Source organism: Mizuhopecten yessoensis, unplaced genomic scaffold (assembly GCF_002113885.1).
Source record: "Mizuhopecten yessoensis strain PY_sf001 unplaced genomic scaffold, ASM211388v2 scaffold11177, whole genome shotgun sequence".
Lineage (NCBI taxonomy): Eukaryota > Metazoa > Mollusca > Bivalvia > Pectinida > Pectinidae > Mizuhopecten > Mizuhopecten yessoensis.
The window spans coordinates 404,187-421,903 of NW_018408918.1; the positions used below are offsets into that span (position 1 = coordinate 404,187).

Consider the following 17,717-nt stretch of genomic DNA (forward strand, 5'->3'; position numbering starts at 1 on the left):
TTCACTCGAAAATGGTATAGATGGTGTGCATTAGTGTTATCGACTGTCGAAGAAATCTCGACATTGACATCCGGCAGAGATTTCCACTTCACGATTCTTATAAGATAATGTACTTGTTCACAGCTTGATTGAAAAAAATAAAAAATAAACATAGAAACGCTTCTTCAAAATAATAACAACAAACAACGTGCGTGATCAACCTAGTAATACGAACCACTGAAACTGATAGTTCGGTGGAGCTATCCCTGATAAATCATTGTTGTATAAATTTACAAATAGAAAATTTGAAATGATTCCGGTGTTACAGAATTATAGTCAACCCCATTTTTTTTAAAAAAAATTCTCACGAAATAAGACATGTTATGACCAAAACGAGATTGAACTATCATAAATGGATACAAGATATATTAAAATTTGAAAATGTGTAGATGATTGAATTTCAGTGATTTTTCGTATTTATTAGGCATCACAAAGATTGTTCCTATTTAAACCTAATAATTCTACGATGAGTCTAAGTGCTGTATATTAGGAACTTCGTTAGTCAGGACTCTTCCAAGTTCCAACCAAAAATTCCAATAAACATAATTATGTTAATCGAGCATCTGCAGGCCGTTCCGTGAATGCTGGAGTCCGGAAATTTCCGGATGGTTTGTATCCAGTAATCTCCACACTATTTGGATTATATAGCTTCCGAATATTTGAAGTCTGACAAACTCGCAGTCCCAATTAACGAAGTTCCGACTGATGTGGAGCGTAATACTGCACAAAGGGAGGTGTTTAGGCCATGTGTATACAAAGCGAGGGGCTAGGTCGGGTACAGATGCTTACTTTAATTGTATTACAAAGCCCTAGACAAATCAATGAGCTGAAATGAAGAAATATGTGTAAAACATTAAGTTTATGAAATGAAATGTATGCACGATATACTAGAAAGATAAATATATGTTCATATTAACAGTATTATCATTCTTAAATATGAATAAATGGGTTTATACTTGATCACATATATAAGTTTATTATTTTCGCAAAGGATTAAGTGTATCAAGCATTCAAATTGGTGGAATCGGGATCATGTGAATGTTTTGCACTTGTAAACAGATATATTAAACTCTTACACAGACAAACTCCAAAGTGGAATATATTGTTGACTGTCTTCATTCAATCTCTAACTGAAATAGTCTTGAATTGAAAATGAAACATTGAATACCACTTCCAATTTGTTATACCCCAGAGAACACTCTCTGTGTGACTCTCTGTCTGTCTGTGTGACTCTCTGTGTGACTCTCTGTCTGTGTGACTCTCTGTCTGTCGTTCTGTGTGACTCTCTGTGTGACTCTCTGTGTGACTCTCTGTGTGACTCTCTGTCTGTGTGACTCTCTGTCTGTCTGTCTCTCTGTGTGACTCTCTGTCTGTGTGACTCTTTGTGTGACTCTCTGTCTGTGTGACTCTCTGTGTGACTCTCTGTCTGTCTGACTCTCTGTGTGACTCTGTCTGTCTGTCTGACTCTCTGTCTGTCTGACTCTGTGTGTGACTCTGTCTGTCTGACTCTCTGTCTGTCGTTCTGTGTGACTCTCTGTGTGACTCTCTGCCTGTCTGACTGTCTGTGTGACTCTCTGTCTGTGTGACTGTCTGTGTGACTGTCTGTGTGACTCTCTGTGTGACTCTCTGTCTGTCTGACTCTCTGTCTGTCGCTCTGTGTGACTCTCTGTGTGACTCTCTGTCTGTGTGACTGTCTGTGTGTCTGTCTGTGTGACTCTCTGTGTGACTCTCTGTGTGACTTTCTGTGTGACTCTCTGTCTGTGTGACTCTCTGTCTGACTGACTCTCTGTCTGTCTGACTCTCTGTGTGACTCTGTCTGTCTGTCTGACTCTCTGTCTGTCTGACTCTCTGTGTGACTCTCTGTGTGTCTCTCTGTCGTTCTGTGTGACTCTCTGTCTGTGTGTCTCTCTGTCTGTCTGTCTCTCTGTGTGACTCTCTGTCGTTCTGTGTGACTCTCTATGTGACTCTCAGTCTGTGTGACTCTCTGTCTGTCTGACTCTGTGTGACTCTGTGTGACTCTGGGTGACTTTCTGTCTCTCTGTGTGACTTTCTGTGTGACTCTCTGTGTGACTCTCTGCGTGACTCTCTGTCTGTGTGACTCTCTGTCTGTGTGACTGTCTGTGTGTCTGTCTGTGTGACTCTCTGTGTGACTCTCTGTCGTTCTGTGTGGCTCTCTGTGTTACTCTCTGTGTGACTCTCTGTCGTTCTGTGTGACTATCTGTGTGACTCTCTGTCTGTGTGACTCTCTGTCTGTGTGACTCTCTGTCGTTCTGTGTGACTCTCTATGTGACTCTCAGTCTGTGTGACTCTCTGTCTGTCTGACTCTGTGTGACTCTGTGTGACTCTGTGTGACTTTCTGTCTCTCTGTGTGACTTTCTGTGTGACTCTCTGTGTGACTCTCTGTGTGACTCTCTGTCTGTCGTTCTGTGTGACTCTCTGTGTGACTCTCTGTCGTTCTGTGTGACTCTCTATGTGACTCTCTGTCTGTGTGACTCTCTGTCTGTGTGCCTCTCTGTGTGACTCTCTGTCGTTCTTTGTGACTCTCTGTGTGACTCTCTGTCTGTGTGTCTCTCTGTCTGTGTGACTCTCTGTGTGACTCTCTGTCGGTCTGTGTGACTCTCTGTGTGCCTCTCTGTGTGACTCTCTGTCTGTGTGACTCTCGGTCTGTGTGACTCTCTGTGTGACTCTCCGTCTGTCTGACTCTCTGTCTGTCATTCTGTCTGACTCTCTGTGTGACTCTGTCTGTTTGACTCTCTGTGTGACTCTCTGTCTGTGTGACTCTCTGTGTGACTCTCTGTCTGTGTGACTCTCTGTGTGACTCTCTGTGTGACTCTCTGTCTGTCGTTCTGTGTGACTCTCTGTCTGTCTGACTCTCTGTGTGACTCTCTGTCGTTCTGTGTGACTCTCTGTCTGTCTGACTCTCTGTGTGACTCTCTGTCTGTGTGACTCTCTGTGTGACTCTCTGTCTGTCTGACTCTCTGTCTGTGTGACTCTCTGTGTGATTCTCTGTCTGACTCTCTGTGACTCTCTGTGTGACTCTCTGTGTGACTCTCTGTCGTTCTGTGTGACGCTCTGTGTGACTCTCTGTCGGTCTGTGTGACTCTCTGTCTGTGTGACTCTTTGCGTGACTCTCTGTCTGTGTGACTCTCTGTGACTCTCTGTGTGACTCTCTGTCTGTGTGACTCTCTGTGACTCTCTGTGTGACTCTCTCTGTGACTCTCTGTCTTTCTGTGTGACTCTCTGTCTGTGTGACTCGCTGTCTGTGTGACTCTCTGTCTGTGTGACTCTCTCTGTGTGTCTCTCTGTGTGACTCTCTGTTTGACTCTCTGTCTGTCTGACTCTCTGTCTGTCGTTCTGTCTGACTCTCTGTGTGACTCTCTGTGTGACTCTGTGTGACTCTCTGTGTGACTCTCTGACTCTCTGTCTGTGTGACTCTCTGTGTGTCTCTCTGTCTCTCTGTGTGACTTTCTGTGTGACTCTCTGTGTGACTCTCTGTGACTCTCTGTCTGTCGTTCTGTGTGACTCTCTGTCTGTCTGACTCTGTCTGTCTGTCTCTCTGTGTGTCTCTCTGTCTGTGTGACTCTCTGTGTGATTCTCTGCCTGACTCTCTGTGACTCTCTGTGTGACTCTCTCTGTGACTCTCTGTCTTTCTGTGTGACTCTCTGTGTGACTCTCTGTTTGGCTCTCTGTCTGTCTGTCTCTCTGTGTGACTCTCTGTGTGACTCTGTGTGACTCTCTGTGTGACTCTCTGTCTGACTCTCTGTCTGTCTGACTCTGGGTGTGACTCTGTCTGTCTGACTCTCTGTCTGTCGTTCTGTGTGACTCTCTGTGTGACTCTCTGGCTGTCTGACTCTCTGTCTGTGTGACTCTCTCTGTGTGTCTCTCTGTGTGACTCTCTGTTTGACTCTCTGTCTGTCTGTCTCTCTGTGTGACTCTCTGTCTGTCTGACTCTGTCTGTCTGTCTCTCTGTGTGTCTCTCTGTCTGTGTGACTCTCGGTCTGTGTGTCTCTCTGTGTGACTCTCTGTGTGACTCTCTGACGTTCTGTGTGACTCTCTGTGTGACTCTCACTCTCTGTCTGTCTGACTCTGTGTGTGACTCTGTCTGTCTGACTCTCTGTGTGTCTCTCTGTCTGTCTGTCTCTGTCTGTCTGACTCTCTGTGTGACTCTGTCTGTCTGTCTGACTCTCTGTCTGTCTGACTCTCTGTGTGACTCTCTGTCTGTGTGACTCTCGGTCTGTGTGACTCTCTGTGTGACTCTCTGTCTGTCTGACTCTGTCTGTCTGACTCTCTGTGTGACTCTCTGTCTGACTCTCTGTGTGACTCTCTGTGTGACTCTCTGTCTGTCTGCCTCTGTCTGTCTGACTCTCTGTGTGACTCTCTGTACTCTCTGTCTGTCTGACTCTCTGTGTGACTCTCTGTCGTTCTGTGTGACTCTCTGTGTGACTCTCTGTCTGTATGACTCTCTGTGTGACTCTCTGTGTGACTCTCTCTCTCTGTCTGTGTGACTCTCTGTGTGACTCTCTGTCTGTGTGTCTCTCTGTGTGACTCTCTGTGTGACTCTCTGTGTGACTCTCTGTGTGACTCTCTGTCTGTGTGACTCTCTGTCTGTCTGACTCTGTGTGACTCTCTGTTTGTCTGACTCTCGGTCTGAGAGTGTTCCCCTTTTCATTCTCAAGATGCATGACAAAACAACATTTTTGATAGAGACTTAATAAAAAAGAAAAATGTTCCAGCTATTAGTTCTTTGAACAGTTATCAAATACATACTACACCATGTAAATCAGTATAATCTTACTTAGAAAGAGACACTGATCAATTTGTCATCCTCACTTACTACACCATAGTTAACTTCCTGTCTCCATGGTCACAACACTTATCACCTAGCTCCAGAACACACATATCGGTAGCTTAAATTTTCCTATATTACACATTTCTTCTCAAATGCACAATTTTCTGAAATTCATTCAAAGTTTCAATTCAACACATAATTTCAAAACATAAATTCATATTCATAAATATTTTGCTATTTCAACTAATTTACGAAGGAATTAAGGTCCTTAAATATATGATTTATGTACATTGGGAAACATTTCTAAAGTTAGGAAGTTTTATGACTCCAGGGCCAGGTATCCATAGCAACGGATAAATATGGTGAAAGACGGAGAACGTTCAGTTATTGCTAGCAGTGCATTCGTAATAAATATGAATCGCGTAAACAATACGTCTCCAAGGCATCAGCAAGCTCCGCTGGAAAACCCAGCTCTGATTAAGGATGATCGGGAGTTTGAGAGACACTTACTGTCAGAATCCTCATCACTGTAATCTGGGGATTCGGGGGCAAACGACGGAGGACTGCCTATGTGTGCAGACGACGACGTCTCTGCCTTCTTCTTCCGATCTTCGAGGATCTTCCTTAGTTCCGAACCACCTCTCGTGCCATACTGCACGACAGAAAGAAACAAACATTTCCAAAAAGTCACATTATCGACTAACAATGAACAAGCATTAACTTAATTATCAATTGCACTTCTAAAGTTCGGTAATAGAAACAGTATGCCACAAATTAATTACACTGCATCATACAGCTGTTTCGTCTTTCGAGAACTCGTCGGTGATGCTAGGGGTCAAAAAGGCAGAATCCATACATGTCTAAACTACTGTTGAAACAGAAGGGAAGGTGCATTAATACCCTTTATTTATGAAATTTGAAAATAGAGAGAACAGGGTAACTGAGGTCATGTTACTATTTGTTCCATATTTGTTTAGAATATTTCTACCAAGTGATTTAAACGTTCCTCATGAAAGGTCCATTAACTCTAATCATATCACAAATGAAAAAACGGTGTGGTTAAGTCTTTTAAAATCTCTATCCAGTCATCTGCGCTTTGTCGATTCTAAACTAACGCTATTACCAACATCAAATACTCTGGTTGTTAGGCCTAAAATAACGCCCATATCCAGATTCTGTTCTTGGGCTTACAATATCAATATCACATGGACAAATCTTAACTTCACTGACTTAGTTTGTTAAGTCTGCACTTAACAGACTGTTATCCGCACCTGTTACGTTATAATGTTTTAACTGATGCCTTTATCCACACCACATACTTACTTTATTAACACTAACGCCGTTAACCGCACCACATTATTACGTAGTAATGCCTAACACTAACGCCGGATCAACATCACATACTTACATTGTTAACACTACCGCTGTTAACCGCACCACATTATAACGTAGTAATGCCTAACACGAACGCCGGATCAACATCACATACTTACGTTGCTGATTTTCTTTTGAACCAACAGCATGCTTTCAAGTTTGTGTGCCTCGTCTTTTTCTAGTAACCGGTTCATCTCCTTTCTATGTAAGGTGAACAGCTCCTCACCATTGTACCCGTCAAATGTTTTTATACAGCTGAAAAAATATAATATCGTTCAGCAATACAATGATGGCAGTGAGTCTGTCATACTGGTGGATTTCGATGGCATTCTACGTTACATAGACAAAGTAAAAGTGGTATCATATTAGAATCGTCAAGCTTGTCCAAGCTTCAAGAACAATCCTGAGGAATTTCATATGCAAGAATTACTCAGGTTTACAAACTATCCTTAACTATACTTTTTCATTTCAGGTACGTAATTCGGAAACTTTGGAAAATTCCATTAACTTATACAATACATTGCTTGAGATTTTCCTCGACTTTAAGATGTTTGATACAAGTGGTCCCTCAACTGAAGATTATTTCCTTCACTCAAATATCCAGTGGAAAAACTGAAGTTATGGAATTTCTGAATGGTGCTAGAAACTGAGACACGATTTGCAGCACAACAATTAGCTTCTATGAGAATTCAGATTTCCGTGCCATGTGCATTTTACTTTATATGTAATAATTATTAATGTGAAAAAAATATGTAAAAGTACGGGAATATATGATCCCCCCCCAACGTCTAGATATACTGTCTGCTGAAGCAGTACGTAAAAGTACAGGAATATATTATCCCCACAGTATCTAAACCTACTGCCTGCCGAAGCCCTTGGTGAGTAGCCAGTCTTTAACCTCGTCTGGTTCCGAGTATTTAGATATGTATATCGTTCCCTTTGGCAGCTCCAGGACTTGCGAACTCACTCTTTTCTTCAGTTCATCGTGCAGGTCGCTCTTCGGAGCTTTGAAGAAGACAAATGTACAAAATGTATACAAAACATGTCAGTTCTTTTTTGGAGTTTTTATACGCATTTCGTGATTATCCAGAGTTATACCCATCATGAACTTGCGTTCCACGTACCTGGTTTTGGCTTAACAGAAGGTTGCTTTTTCTTTTTAATCGCTGGCGGTCTAGTTGTTGGAGGTGGAGGCGGGACCGGATTTGGAGGTCTTTCTTGTCTCCTCTCGTCTCGTCTATCATCTCGTCGATCTCGCCTGTCCTCGTGAGGTCGTCCATCTCGCCTGTCGTCGTACCTGTCTCCGTTCCTATCCCAAGTGACGTCACGATCGAAGCTGTCCTCGTTACTGCTACTGTAGTTACTATCATTATGACTTCCAAACGACAGGTCGTTTTTTTCCCGCGCTCGGTCTTGTCGTCCGTCTCTCCTGTCGTTGGTCTTTTCGTCGCTACTGTCATTCCTCCTGTGGCTACCTTGTCTAGAACTCTCGACACGCTTATCGCTGTCTACAATTCATAGTGTAATGTCAAAGAATTAGGATTCGCTTATAACTATTCCATCGCAAAAGATGTTTTCTGTTTTGTTTTGCAAACAAAGAATGGTGTTTCCCGAAAAAGTTTGATCGTAATAAGCACGAGGTTCAAGGAGCAAATACGTATCCCTCACCTGTTAACATATATATTTCTCAAACTGGCAAACTACGTATGACAACTATTAAGACTCTTGTAATCAAAGTATGATGAAAGTGTTGTTTTAAATTATTCACTTTTACCTTTCTCAAACTAGAAGGGGGTTAATGGACACTTATTTGGACAAAATAACAGATAGTGCTCTTTACCAGAAAGCTTCAAGACAAATATAAGAACATGTTTGAACTTTCTTGATACATTACATTTTCATGACTTTGACACAGGGTCAAGGTTATTTTTCTAAACGTATCCTATAGCTATTCATCACAATGTTATTTGCGACATGACATGTATCCTGACAGGCCTTTTGGTTCTGATAAAGTCTTAAAGGAAATATTGACGACGTCGCTTAAGTTCAGACACCTTGAGGAAGTTAAGCTGAACACGTCTAACATACTGAATAACATTAATATACATCTTGGGTTTCTGTATTCAAAATTGTCTTTTCCATATTAAAACAAAACTACTTGTACGTTTGCAAACCAAGTCTGTTAACTCTGGTTAGTATTAACGGAAACAGACACAAGTTAACCCGTTTGGACGTAACAAGGATGCATTTTGCTAATACTTGAATTAACGGAACATATCTGCAACTTTTCTACATTTGACTGACCCAAGTCTATGACCACGACACAACTAACCTTCTACATGTTCATTACACATGTACAGTAGGTATGTTCGGACCTATCATGATGTGATAGGTCCGAACAAATTCACTGTTTCAAAGTATCGGGTCTCTGCCATTTTGCTGAGGTAGATATTGTGACTAGCATACCAAAAATTTATAAAAACACCGAAATTTATTCGGACACAAACAACAATTATTCCAAAAACATATAAAAAAGTTTACATAGTGTGTTTGTTATGTACTAACATTAGAACCGAGATTTTCAACAATGTTGATGAGTTTATAAAACCTCAATGCATTTGCTCATTCTTCTAACATGATAATTTTTATAATTCCTTATTGAAGTGAATATTGTTCATTGTTTAAAATATGAAAGACAGTGTTTTTAGTCACTGTTTCAATGGAATGTGTTTTTAAATAGCTAGATAACTTAATGAGTGAAACATGTTGTGAACTCAAAGCATTCGTATTAATTTCTGTAATTGTGGCAATGATTTCCTGTATTTCTGTAATTGTGGCAATGATTTCCTTTATTTCTGCAATTGTGGCAATGATTTCCTGTATTTCTGTAATTGTGGCAATGATTTCCTTTAAGAATTGTGTGAAGGTTTCATTTGTCCACATTATCGTTACTGAATACGTGCATCAGCTTTGCGGTTATGTCAACTGAATCCTCAGACTTCGTTTGCTAAACCCATATTGTATGACTAAGTCTAATATATAAGGCACACGATAGAACAGACAAGATCGAGGCCCAGAGGGGCCTGTATCGCTCACCTGTTACTTTTGTGACATGAAACTGACATATAGGTAACTTCATACCAAATTTGGTAACTAGAACACAAGACATTTTAATATCTCTTAAACGCTTAAGATGTTGTTGTTTGAAATTTGAAATTGTAATGTTAAAGATTTTCTCCCACGTTGACCTTTGACTCCGGCTAGCACTTTAAGTTGACATTTTACCTTATTACTGTAATTAAGAAAAAGATTCACACTGATGGTCTATATAACATACCCAAGTTTAAGCATCCTGACTAGTCCAAATGGTTCTTAGGATATTGTTGTTTGAAGTTTTTAACATATTTCAGCCAAGTGACCTTGAACATAGGTCAAGGTCATTTTAATGAGGAAACTTTATAGCACTTTATCCCAGGTGCCTATTGGCCAAATATTATGACCCTGGGCCTTATGGAACTTGAGAAGATTTTTAAAGATTTTAACTCATGTTGTCATTTGACCCCTGACTAGCATTTAAAGTTGACCTTTGACATCATTACTGTAGGTAAGAAAAAGATTACCACTGCTGGTCTACATAACATACCCAAGTATCATGACTCTAGTCCAAATGGTTCTTAAGATATTGTTGTTTGAAATTTTTAACATATTTGACCCATGACCTTGAAAGTAGGTCAAGATCATTTTAATGAGGAAACTTTATAGCACTCCATCCCAGGTACCTATTGGCCAAATATCATGACCCTAGGTCCTACAGTTCGGACCCCGCAGTATGGCATAAGCTCACCTGGCCCTTTGGGCTAATAATGCGTTACGAGTCGGATACATTTACCACACGAGGTACAATGCCCGATTACCGAAAACATTCAAGCAAATAAAAAGTTCAGTAAATGACAAACCCAACAGCCCCAAAGTAAAAGTTATAACATCTCTTTCAGTTGGTAGTTTCTAGTTGAAATGGAAGAAAATCACTTGTACAAAAACGAACATTAAGGAAGTTTGGCAAGGCTTGAGAGAAAGATAGGAGGGGGAGGGGAGGAGACTTCAGAAACCACATCTGAAGCAGTAATAAGCCTTGTTTGCTATTAGATGTTTTGTTATCCGGAAAACATAAATATGAAATTCAACTGCACAATATATATCCTTACCTTCAGTTGCAGGTATCCGATTTCCTCATAACCGGTGGTTGTCTAATAATGTACCTTGTGACGATAGGTAGTCTCGTCATAAAAATACTTACCAATATTTATAGTCTACGCCATCAATCTCATTCGACTGCTTATAAAGCGTGTAAATTAAAAGAATCAAGACAACCTAAGACCCAGCTTCACATTGTGTCCATTTATGAACATAGTTACACATGTTCTAAAACAGAGCTAGGCATGTTTCTTCTGTTTTCTACTGAAACCTGTAGAAAGGACGACCCAAATCTTGGTTGTATGTTGTTCATCAATTTTCAGACTTGTAGCATGCACATTTCTCCATGATTCTACTACGGAATGGTCTTCACAAGTTGTACCTTGTACAGTCAATGTAATCGGTTATCGTCATAGGTCTTGTGCTTAAAGTGGCCGTTCTGGTGTACAGCTATTCGTCTACATGAAATTAGTTGCGACATCGGTCAACAATAACTGTCGAGTTCTGTCAGTGTCAAATGTTTGCCTGTAGTCAAAGCATGAAGAATCAAGACGGTATTCATGATGTATGTGTATTTATTCATGTTAACGATAAACGCAATACAAACGTTATCCATATATGAACATTTAAATGTGAATATAGCCTTTTTTCTTCATTTTATTTTCAATGTGTAACATTTATATTCAAGTTCACAACCTTTACGGCAGCAACAGTGAAGGTAGGCAAGTGCGTCAAAAGGATAATGCTGGGAGATACAGAGACTGGCTTCTCAACGAAAGTTACCCTTCCATTAGATGTTATAATGCAAATAAGGAAATATGGAAGCATTCTACCTAGCCCCTTCAAGTAAATGCAATGGAAGGAAAATTGATTTAACATAGCTTCAATATATTAGAAGCAGAATTCGAATTAGATCCGACAGTTAAAGTCTCGTTCTACCATGCTTCTTTCAGTAATGTTTAAAAAGAGATGGTGAAATGAAAAAAACAAGTCCACTTTCCAATAAGATTATCAAGACTGGCCTTCCTCGTATACGTTAGCATATAAAATCAACCTATATGCTAAATAGCAATTCCATTATAGACAAAGGGAGAATGTATGGCGTTGACAAAAATACCGAACTGAAGACGTTACAATGTACCACATAAGCATGCAAAACAAACTAAATTACACGAGTGCGTAGTGCAAAACACAAAAGGGAGGGTGCGGCAGTGCTAAAGGAGTAAAAAGAGGAAGGATTGGGTACAAATGTTAAGTAAACATTTTGAAGCAGGAATATATTTAAAGAATTTTTAAGCAAGTTAAACAAAGGAGGAAGAGGTTTACACATGCATACATTTTGTTTGATATCACCTTCCGCTGCTCAACGAGTCTGTGAAAGGGACAGGTGAGTGTAGCAAACAGTACGAAACACACTTTTGACAATATGGTTCTTTTGTTTCAGCTTTATTCCACTCGCTTTCAATAGTTGTATGATGCGCCTTTCACAGAGAAGATGAATCTAGTTGTGACAGCAGACAAACGGTTGGACGACAAAGCAACTCACCACCACCAAAGGTATGTAAACAGTTAGTTTGAAAATTAATCATCATCTTGTTAGTCATTTCACATCACACAGTAGATTATAGTCAAATTTCGTTTTAGTAAGTCTATGTCTATTCAGGTATGACGTCACAGTAGGATTTCAACACACAAATGTCATAGTCCAGCACAGTTTAGCTTCAGCTTACGATTAGGTGTATCAAAATAAACAACTGAATGAAAGTATATGATCTATTATGATAAAACACTGTTTGAAAAAAAAAAATTATACACTAAAATTGAAGGAACCTATTACTTTTTCACAACCAAAATCAATGGGTGACAAAAACTGTCAAAGGTGTTGAAAATATGAAAAATTATTTCACTTGTTTTTATTGAAACCATTTTTTTCTTTTATATAAAAGTTGAAATGAGAGAGTATAAAATTGTGCAAAAGTATCATAAAAGGTGTGTGCTGTAAATTAGACTTCAGTGCAAACAGACGTTCTATGATATAGTCTTTGTTAGTTCAGTAGGAGACTAGGTACATTCTCTATTGCAGTGTCGTTATTAGTATACCTAAGTGCATGCTACACAACACGCCATCCGAACACGTACGATATTTTGCCAATGCCACACTCTCACCACGACACCGACCATTACAACAATTCAGGTTAGATAACTCTGCACTGTTCTTCTAGATTCTCACCCAAAGTTAGGTAACTCTGCAATGTTCTTCTAGATTCTCACCCAAAGTTAGGTAACTCTGCAATGTTCTTCTAGATTCTCACCCAAATCGTATTACAATCCTTATATTTCAGGCGTATTAAGCTTTTGATAAACTCACGCGCTTTCGACAAACTAATTCTGTTTGAGAATTGCTATCTGGCGAAGTTTTAGCACAATTAACAACCCACGGGTCAATTTTGCCAGTAAATGTTTTTGGGAGCATGCTTACCCATTATATAACACGAAAACGTAATCCAACAAATGTTTTAACCCTTAATCACAACACGTAACAAGAATTCCCCTTACCTTGTTTGGGGACTTAACAGAATGCATCTAACGATAATTTACACCGACACAGATAAACTGTAATTTAAACGAAATATGATTGAAGCCATGGAGACCTAGCCAGCATTCCTTCATCGGCACTTACCTTTACAAGTTCACATCTGCTCCCAGGGCTACGATCATATTGTAAATTAGGGTCCTTTATCAATAATCAACCATTGTACTTCCAAAATGATAACAAATACCTGACCAAAATGATAATTCATTTTATCTCTCATGAGATACTGTGAAATCACTAATTTTCGTAGGGTTTTTGAATTTCCATGATTTCGTAATCTTCATCTTCAAATTTGTTGGTCAACGCAGTAAATATAAGCTTGACATGTCAAGCATTTCTCCGTTTGAATGGGTACTCTTAATCCATGAATTCATGTAACCACAAAATGGTGTTTTGTCGGGAAACCACGAAATTTGGCACCCACGAAAAAATTTGATTTCACAGTATACTCCAATAGAGTTGAGATGAATACATCAGAAGAGTTACCTACCTAGAAAGGAAATAATCTGGTTATCCTGGGTGTTCGAATCAAGTATATACATGTACAACAAGTATTAAATCTGTTGTTTATGATTTAGTTTCAAACGAGGTTGTCTGTTGTTGCAAATGATAAAAAAAAATATATACAGGCTATTATATCATTATATTGGGTGATGGCATCGGTATTACAAAACAAGTAATGTCCGATCCAGTCACTGATTTGATCAGTATTTCCTCGTGAGATATTTTGACATTTGTGATAAATGTATTCTAAAATCTAATTTGTAGAATTATTTTTTTTACTCATAACGAGTGTTAAAACATTCTCACAACCAATGGAGCTGTAGCTTTTTTAAATCCCTCTTGGCGTGATTACAATATAAACCCAAAAGGTTACAACTATTCTCTCATTATTTGACAATGAAAACGTGCGTATTAACATGACAGTCCCTGCTATGTATTGGCTCTCAGTGGTTATTGCTTTCAGTTTTGGTTTATTGATAAAGCGTCTAATTAAATCTCCAATCTACCTAAAGCTATCACAGTCCTTCATTTTGTAAATATAAACTAAAGCCATTTGTTTACAGTTCGTGCCGGACACTCCCAACAAACCACTCATGTTCGGCTTCTTTCATGAGTGAATATAATGTCAATACGTAAAATTAACCCTTTCACCACTGTAGACCATCATGGACTCATCCAGATCAATGCATGGGGGATAGTCTACTAAAGCTGCAAAGGGGTGAAACAGTTAAAGTTGTCTATTTTGTTAAGAAGGTAAGATTTATCTCCCAATCCTAATTATTTTCATTGCATAATCACATACAAAAAATTTATTGCTGAGGACATAGGAAGCTAGACTTAAGGGGTTGGAGCTCGTTTGCATAAAAATCACTAATAGAAACTTATTAGTCTTCATCTGGTAGTATCTTCTATCCACACTCCACAATAGTTAATCGAGAAGAACCTCTGACCATGACTTTCTACTATTCCTATTATCTAAGCAACAGTGGAATAGGAAAAAGAGTGCAAATTATATGAGGATTTTATGAAATAGAAGCCTTTTTGTTGATTTGCAAGGTCCCATTGTAACAATAAACCACTACAACCCCTGTTTTCCATTGGAACGGGTAGCACAAAGGGAAGAGCTGGCATGGAAACTGTAAATCTGATTTGTTATAATTTATATTGAAACATACAGCAGCATGCTGTTAGTGCACACTGGAAAATCTCATGGATAAATGGTAAATAAAATTGTACAAATATCTCTCTCTATATAAAACAAACCTAATTCACGTACTAGTGTATTTAATGACAATGGGATATGAAATAAATGAATGTATAATATATAGAATGTATATATAATGTGACGTATATGATAAACATTTTTGATACTTGTTAATACTTGGAGGGTATGTTCTTATATACAGGAATATCTTCTCCCCCTTTACCAGTTTATATACAAATGTAACGTCTTTGATGAACACGAACGGGAGAAACTGTAGAGAACAAACACGATCCCTAACACAGATACGTAGAATATGTCATTTTACCGAGCAACGGAATATAAAATAAAGTGCCGGGTGACGGAACAATGACAGATGTGTCAAATTCAAAACGTTTTATACCTTAAATCCCAACATGTATTATATATTAGGGTTTAATAATTTATATTATAAACTACTGTAATCTATATATGGGTCTGTCCTTGCAGCAGTACACACAAGCTATATACATTTCATGTAGATTTATGCAAATCTGTCCATAGCACTTTTCAGAAAAAACAGCCATTCTTTTCTTAAAATAAATGGAAAAATGTTTCAATAAATAAATAAAGCTGCTTGTATTACAGCTTAAATATCAAAGCCATTCTTAACTTCTAAAGCTCAAAATTTAAATGTGGCAGGAAAGTCATATAACTGTATGAAATCTGATTCTACACAATGCTTCTACATTCCCAAATCCTTGTACTGTAAAAACGATATTTATATTTTTCAAAAAAAAAATGAAAAATGAATATCTAATCAAAAAACTACATTTGAAATTGAAAAATATTTTGATTAAATCATCAGTGCAACCTTTGATGAATATAAAAGTTGTGCTGTTTCACTCTTACTAAAACAAACTTTTATATCAAAATCACCCTGCTCCTATGAAGAAAATTGGGAAAAAAGTTTAGGAAAAAAACTTATTCACCAGTACAGGTAAGAAATATATACAATCAGGTTAATACAATTATTTTAAGATTTATAACTATGATATGAACTGGAATGTTGTATACTTCGTTGCACTTTCCCTGTTCAGGATGTACTATATTTTTTCTCGTAAGTAAATAATTCTAGAACAAATTTTCAGTCACATCTTCAAATTTGTTTTAGAATAATATAATAACAAATGACTGGTTCATAAAAAAACTGCTTGAAATATATTCAATCCTGGAATCATTCACAAACAAGTACATTATCATAAACTTCATCTAAATGAAATTATAGAAAGAAAAAAAAAAATCTGAGGAATCGGCATCATAAAACAATAAATCTATTCCTGAGAAATCAAATAAAATTGTTTCCTTTCTGACACATAAACAACTATATGTTTTTAAATCATCAATTTGAAGTTAATTAACATTATGACGTATTGATATCGCTTTGATCCTAGTGCTCAAAAGTAGCGCAATGATTCACCTCTACGAGCTCCCATACGGACGTCTGGGGGCATGGGTGGAGGTGCGGGAATGTTGTGGCGTGGTGCGATAGAACTATTGTAGTCTCCGCTGTGTCTGTTATTGAAGTCATTCTGAAAAATCAACAGCAGCCAATTAGACTCTTTTATATCATTTGATGCCATTTTTTTTAATGATGCTTATTTCGTTTTACAATTCTAGAGATAAATCATTTTCCATTGGCTAACATAACCAATACACAAGTCTTTAATGATCAGGGTAGGATACCTCCAACACGCAAAAAATGAATAAAAAAACCAAAATAGTTATGATACGCATTACCAAGTACTTATATTTCATTTATTTTTGTTTCAAAATAAGTTTTCTGAAAGTAAAAACAATTTAAACAAAGGCAAAGTAAATTCACCTTGTATGAAAAATATTTCTTGGTTTCTACACATGTAGTTTTCTAAAATGATTGAAATAATTCATTTATCAAAATGTAACAAATACTCCCTACAAAACATAAGGAAACATCAATTTAACATGGAAGAGATAACTCCAACATCACTGAAGGAGCAGATAACTCCGTTCAATTTCAGTCAACACATCCACCTCGGTGTCATGCATACATGCTCTGCACTACAGATGTACAATAATTTGCCCTCATACCATTGGTGCTGGGTGGGGTCAATACAGTTTAAAACCTCCTATCGTTTATATTTAATCTATAAATGTTAGAAATCTTCCATCTGTGAAAGAAAGTACAAATTTTGCTTCCTCTCAAAACATTCTTGGAATAATTTCATACACATGAAATTCTCACAGCAAAAATGCTAAAACCAATCTGATATTATAACTTTTCTTTTCCAACATTGTCGAAAATTTAGAAATTATTTTTGTAAGGGTGAACACATTCATTGAGAGAAGGAATGAATAAAGTCATTCACTTTTGGCCATTTGTTGAGCGTTCGCCCCTGTGAGGAAGGTTTTGGGTTCTGTCCCCTGGCCGAGACATACCAAAGTCTTTAAAAATGGTAGTTTCTACTCCTGCTTAACGCTCAGCAAATTAGGAGTGGGACGACTGGTTCGCCCGTTGTCAGTATAATGTGACCGGGTGGGGCGTCCTGCTGGGTGTCTTCGGCAGTATGTCTCAGTGAGGTAGCACTATAAAGTCGTCATCAGTTCCGCGCTATCACAAGGAGACAAACACGAACATATCGCAGCCTCCCAAAATAGACACACATACACTACACGCATGCATCTTGCACACAGGGGAGGCCGTCCTTAAATGACCTTAGCTGTTAATAGGACGTTAAACAAAATCAAACAAACAAACAAACAAACCATACATCCACCCACTTACCCCAAAATAGGTAGTTTGTATATTTGTACATCTTCTTTTCTTTCCTCTGAATGATTTTAATAATGAAATAAGAACAAGAGGCCCAGGGGCCTTAATAGCTCACCTGGTATTTTATTTTTCAATTTAAAACCTGCTGAGTACCATTCAGGTTTATCAAAGGAGTACAAGAAACAAAGTTGCAAAAAGAACTACATATAAATCTGTTTTGGTGGGAAAGACA

At 38.2% G+C, this 17,717-nt stretch overlaps 1 protein-coding gene across 15 annotated transcripts in view; it reads right to left on the reverse strand.

Moving 5' to 3' along the window:
* Positions 1-17,717, reverse strand: part of LOC110440256 (epidermal growth factor receptor kinase substrate 8-like) — an 83,769-nt gene that overhangs the window by 8,164 nt on the left and 57,888 nt on the right. For 14 of the 15 annotated variants that reach the window (XM_021483215.1, XM_021483220.1, XM_021483219.1 and 11 more), the window contains 5 exons: positions 16,154-16,265; positions 7,327-7,710; positions 7,063-7,207; positions 6,322-6,457; positions 5,339-5,480 (listed from right to left, as the gene is read on the reverse strand). In XM_021483215.1, the coding sequence (XP_021338890.1) occupies positions 5,339-5,480; positions 6,322-6,457; positions 7,063-7,207; positions 7,327-7,710; positions 16,154-16,265 (919 nt within the window). Of the gene's footprint in view, positions 1-842; positions 866-5,338; positions 5,481-6,321; positions 6,458-7,062; positions 7,208-7,326; positions 7,711-16,153; positions 16,266-17,717 lie in introns of those variants that run through there. The other variant, XM_021483217.1, reaches the window with a different exon arrangement.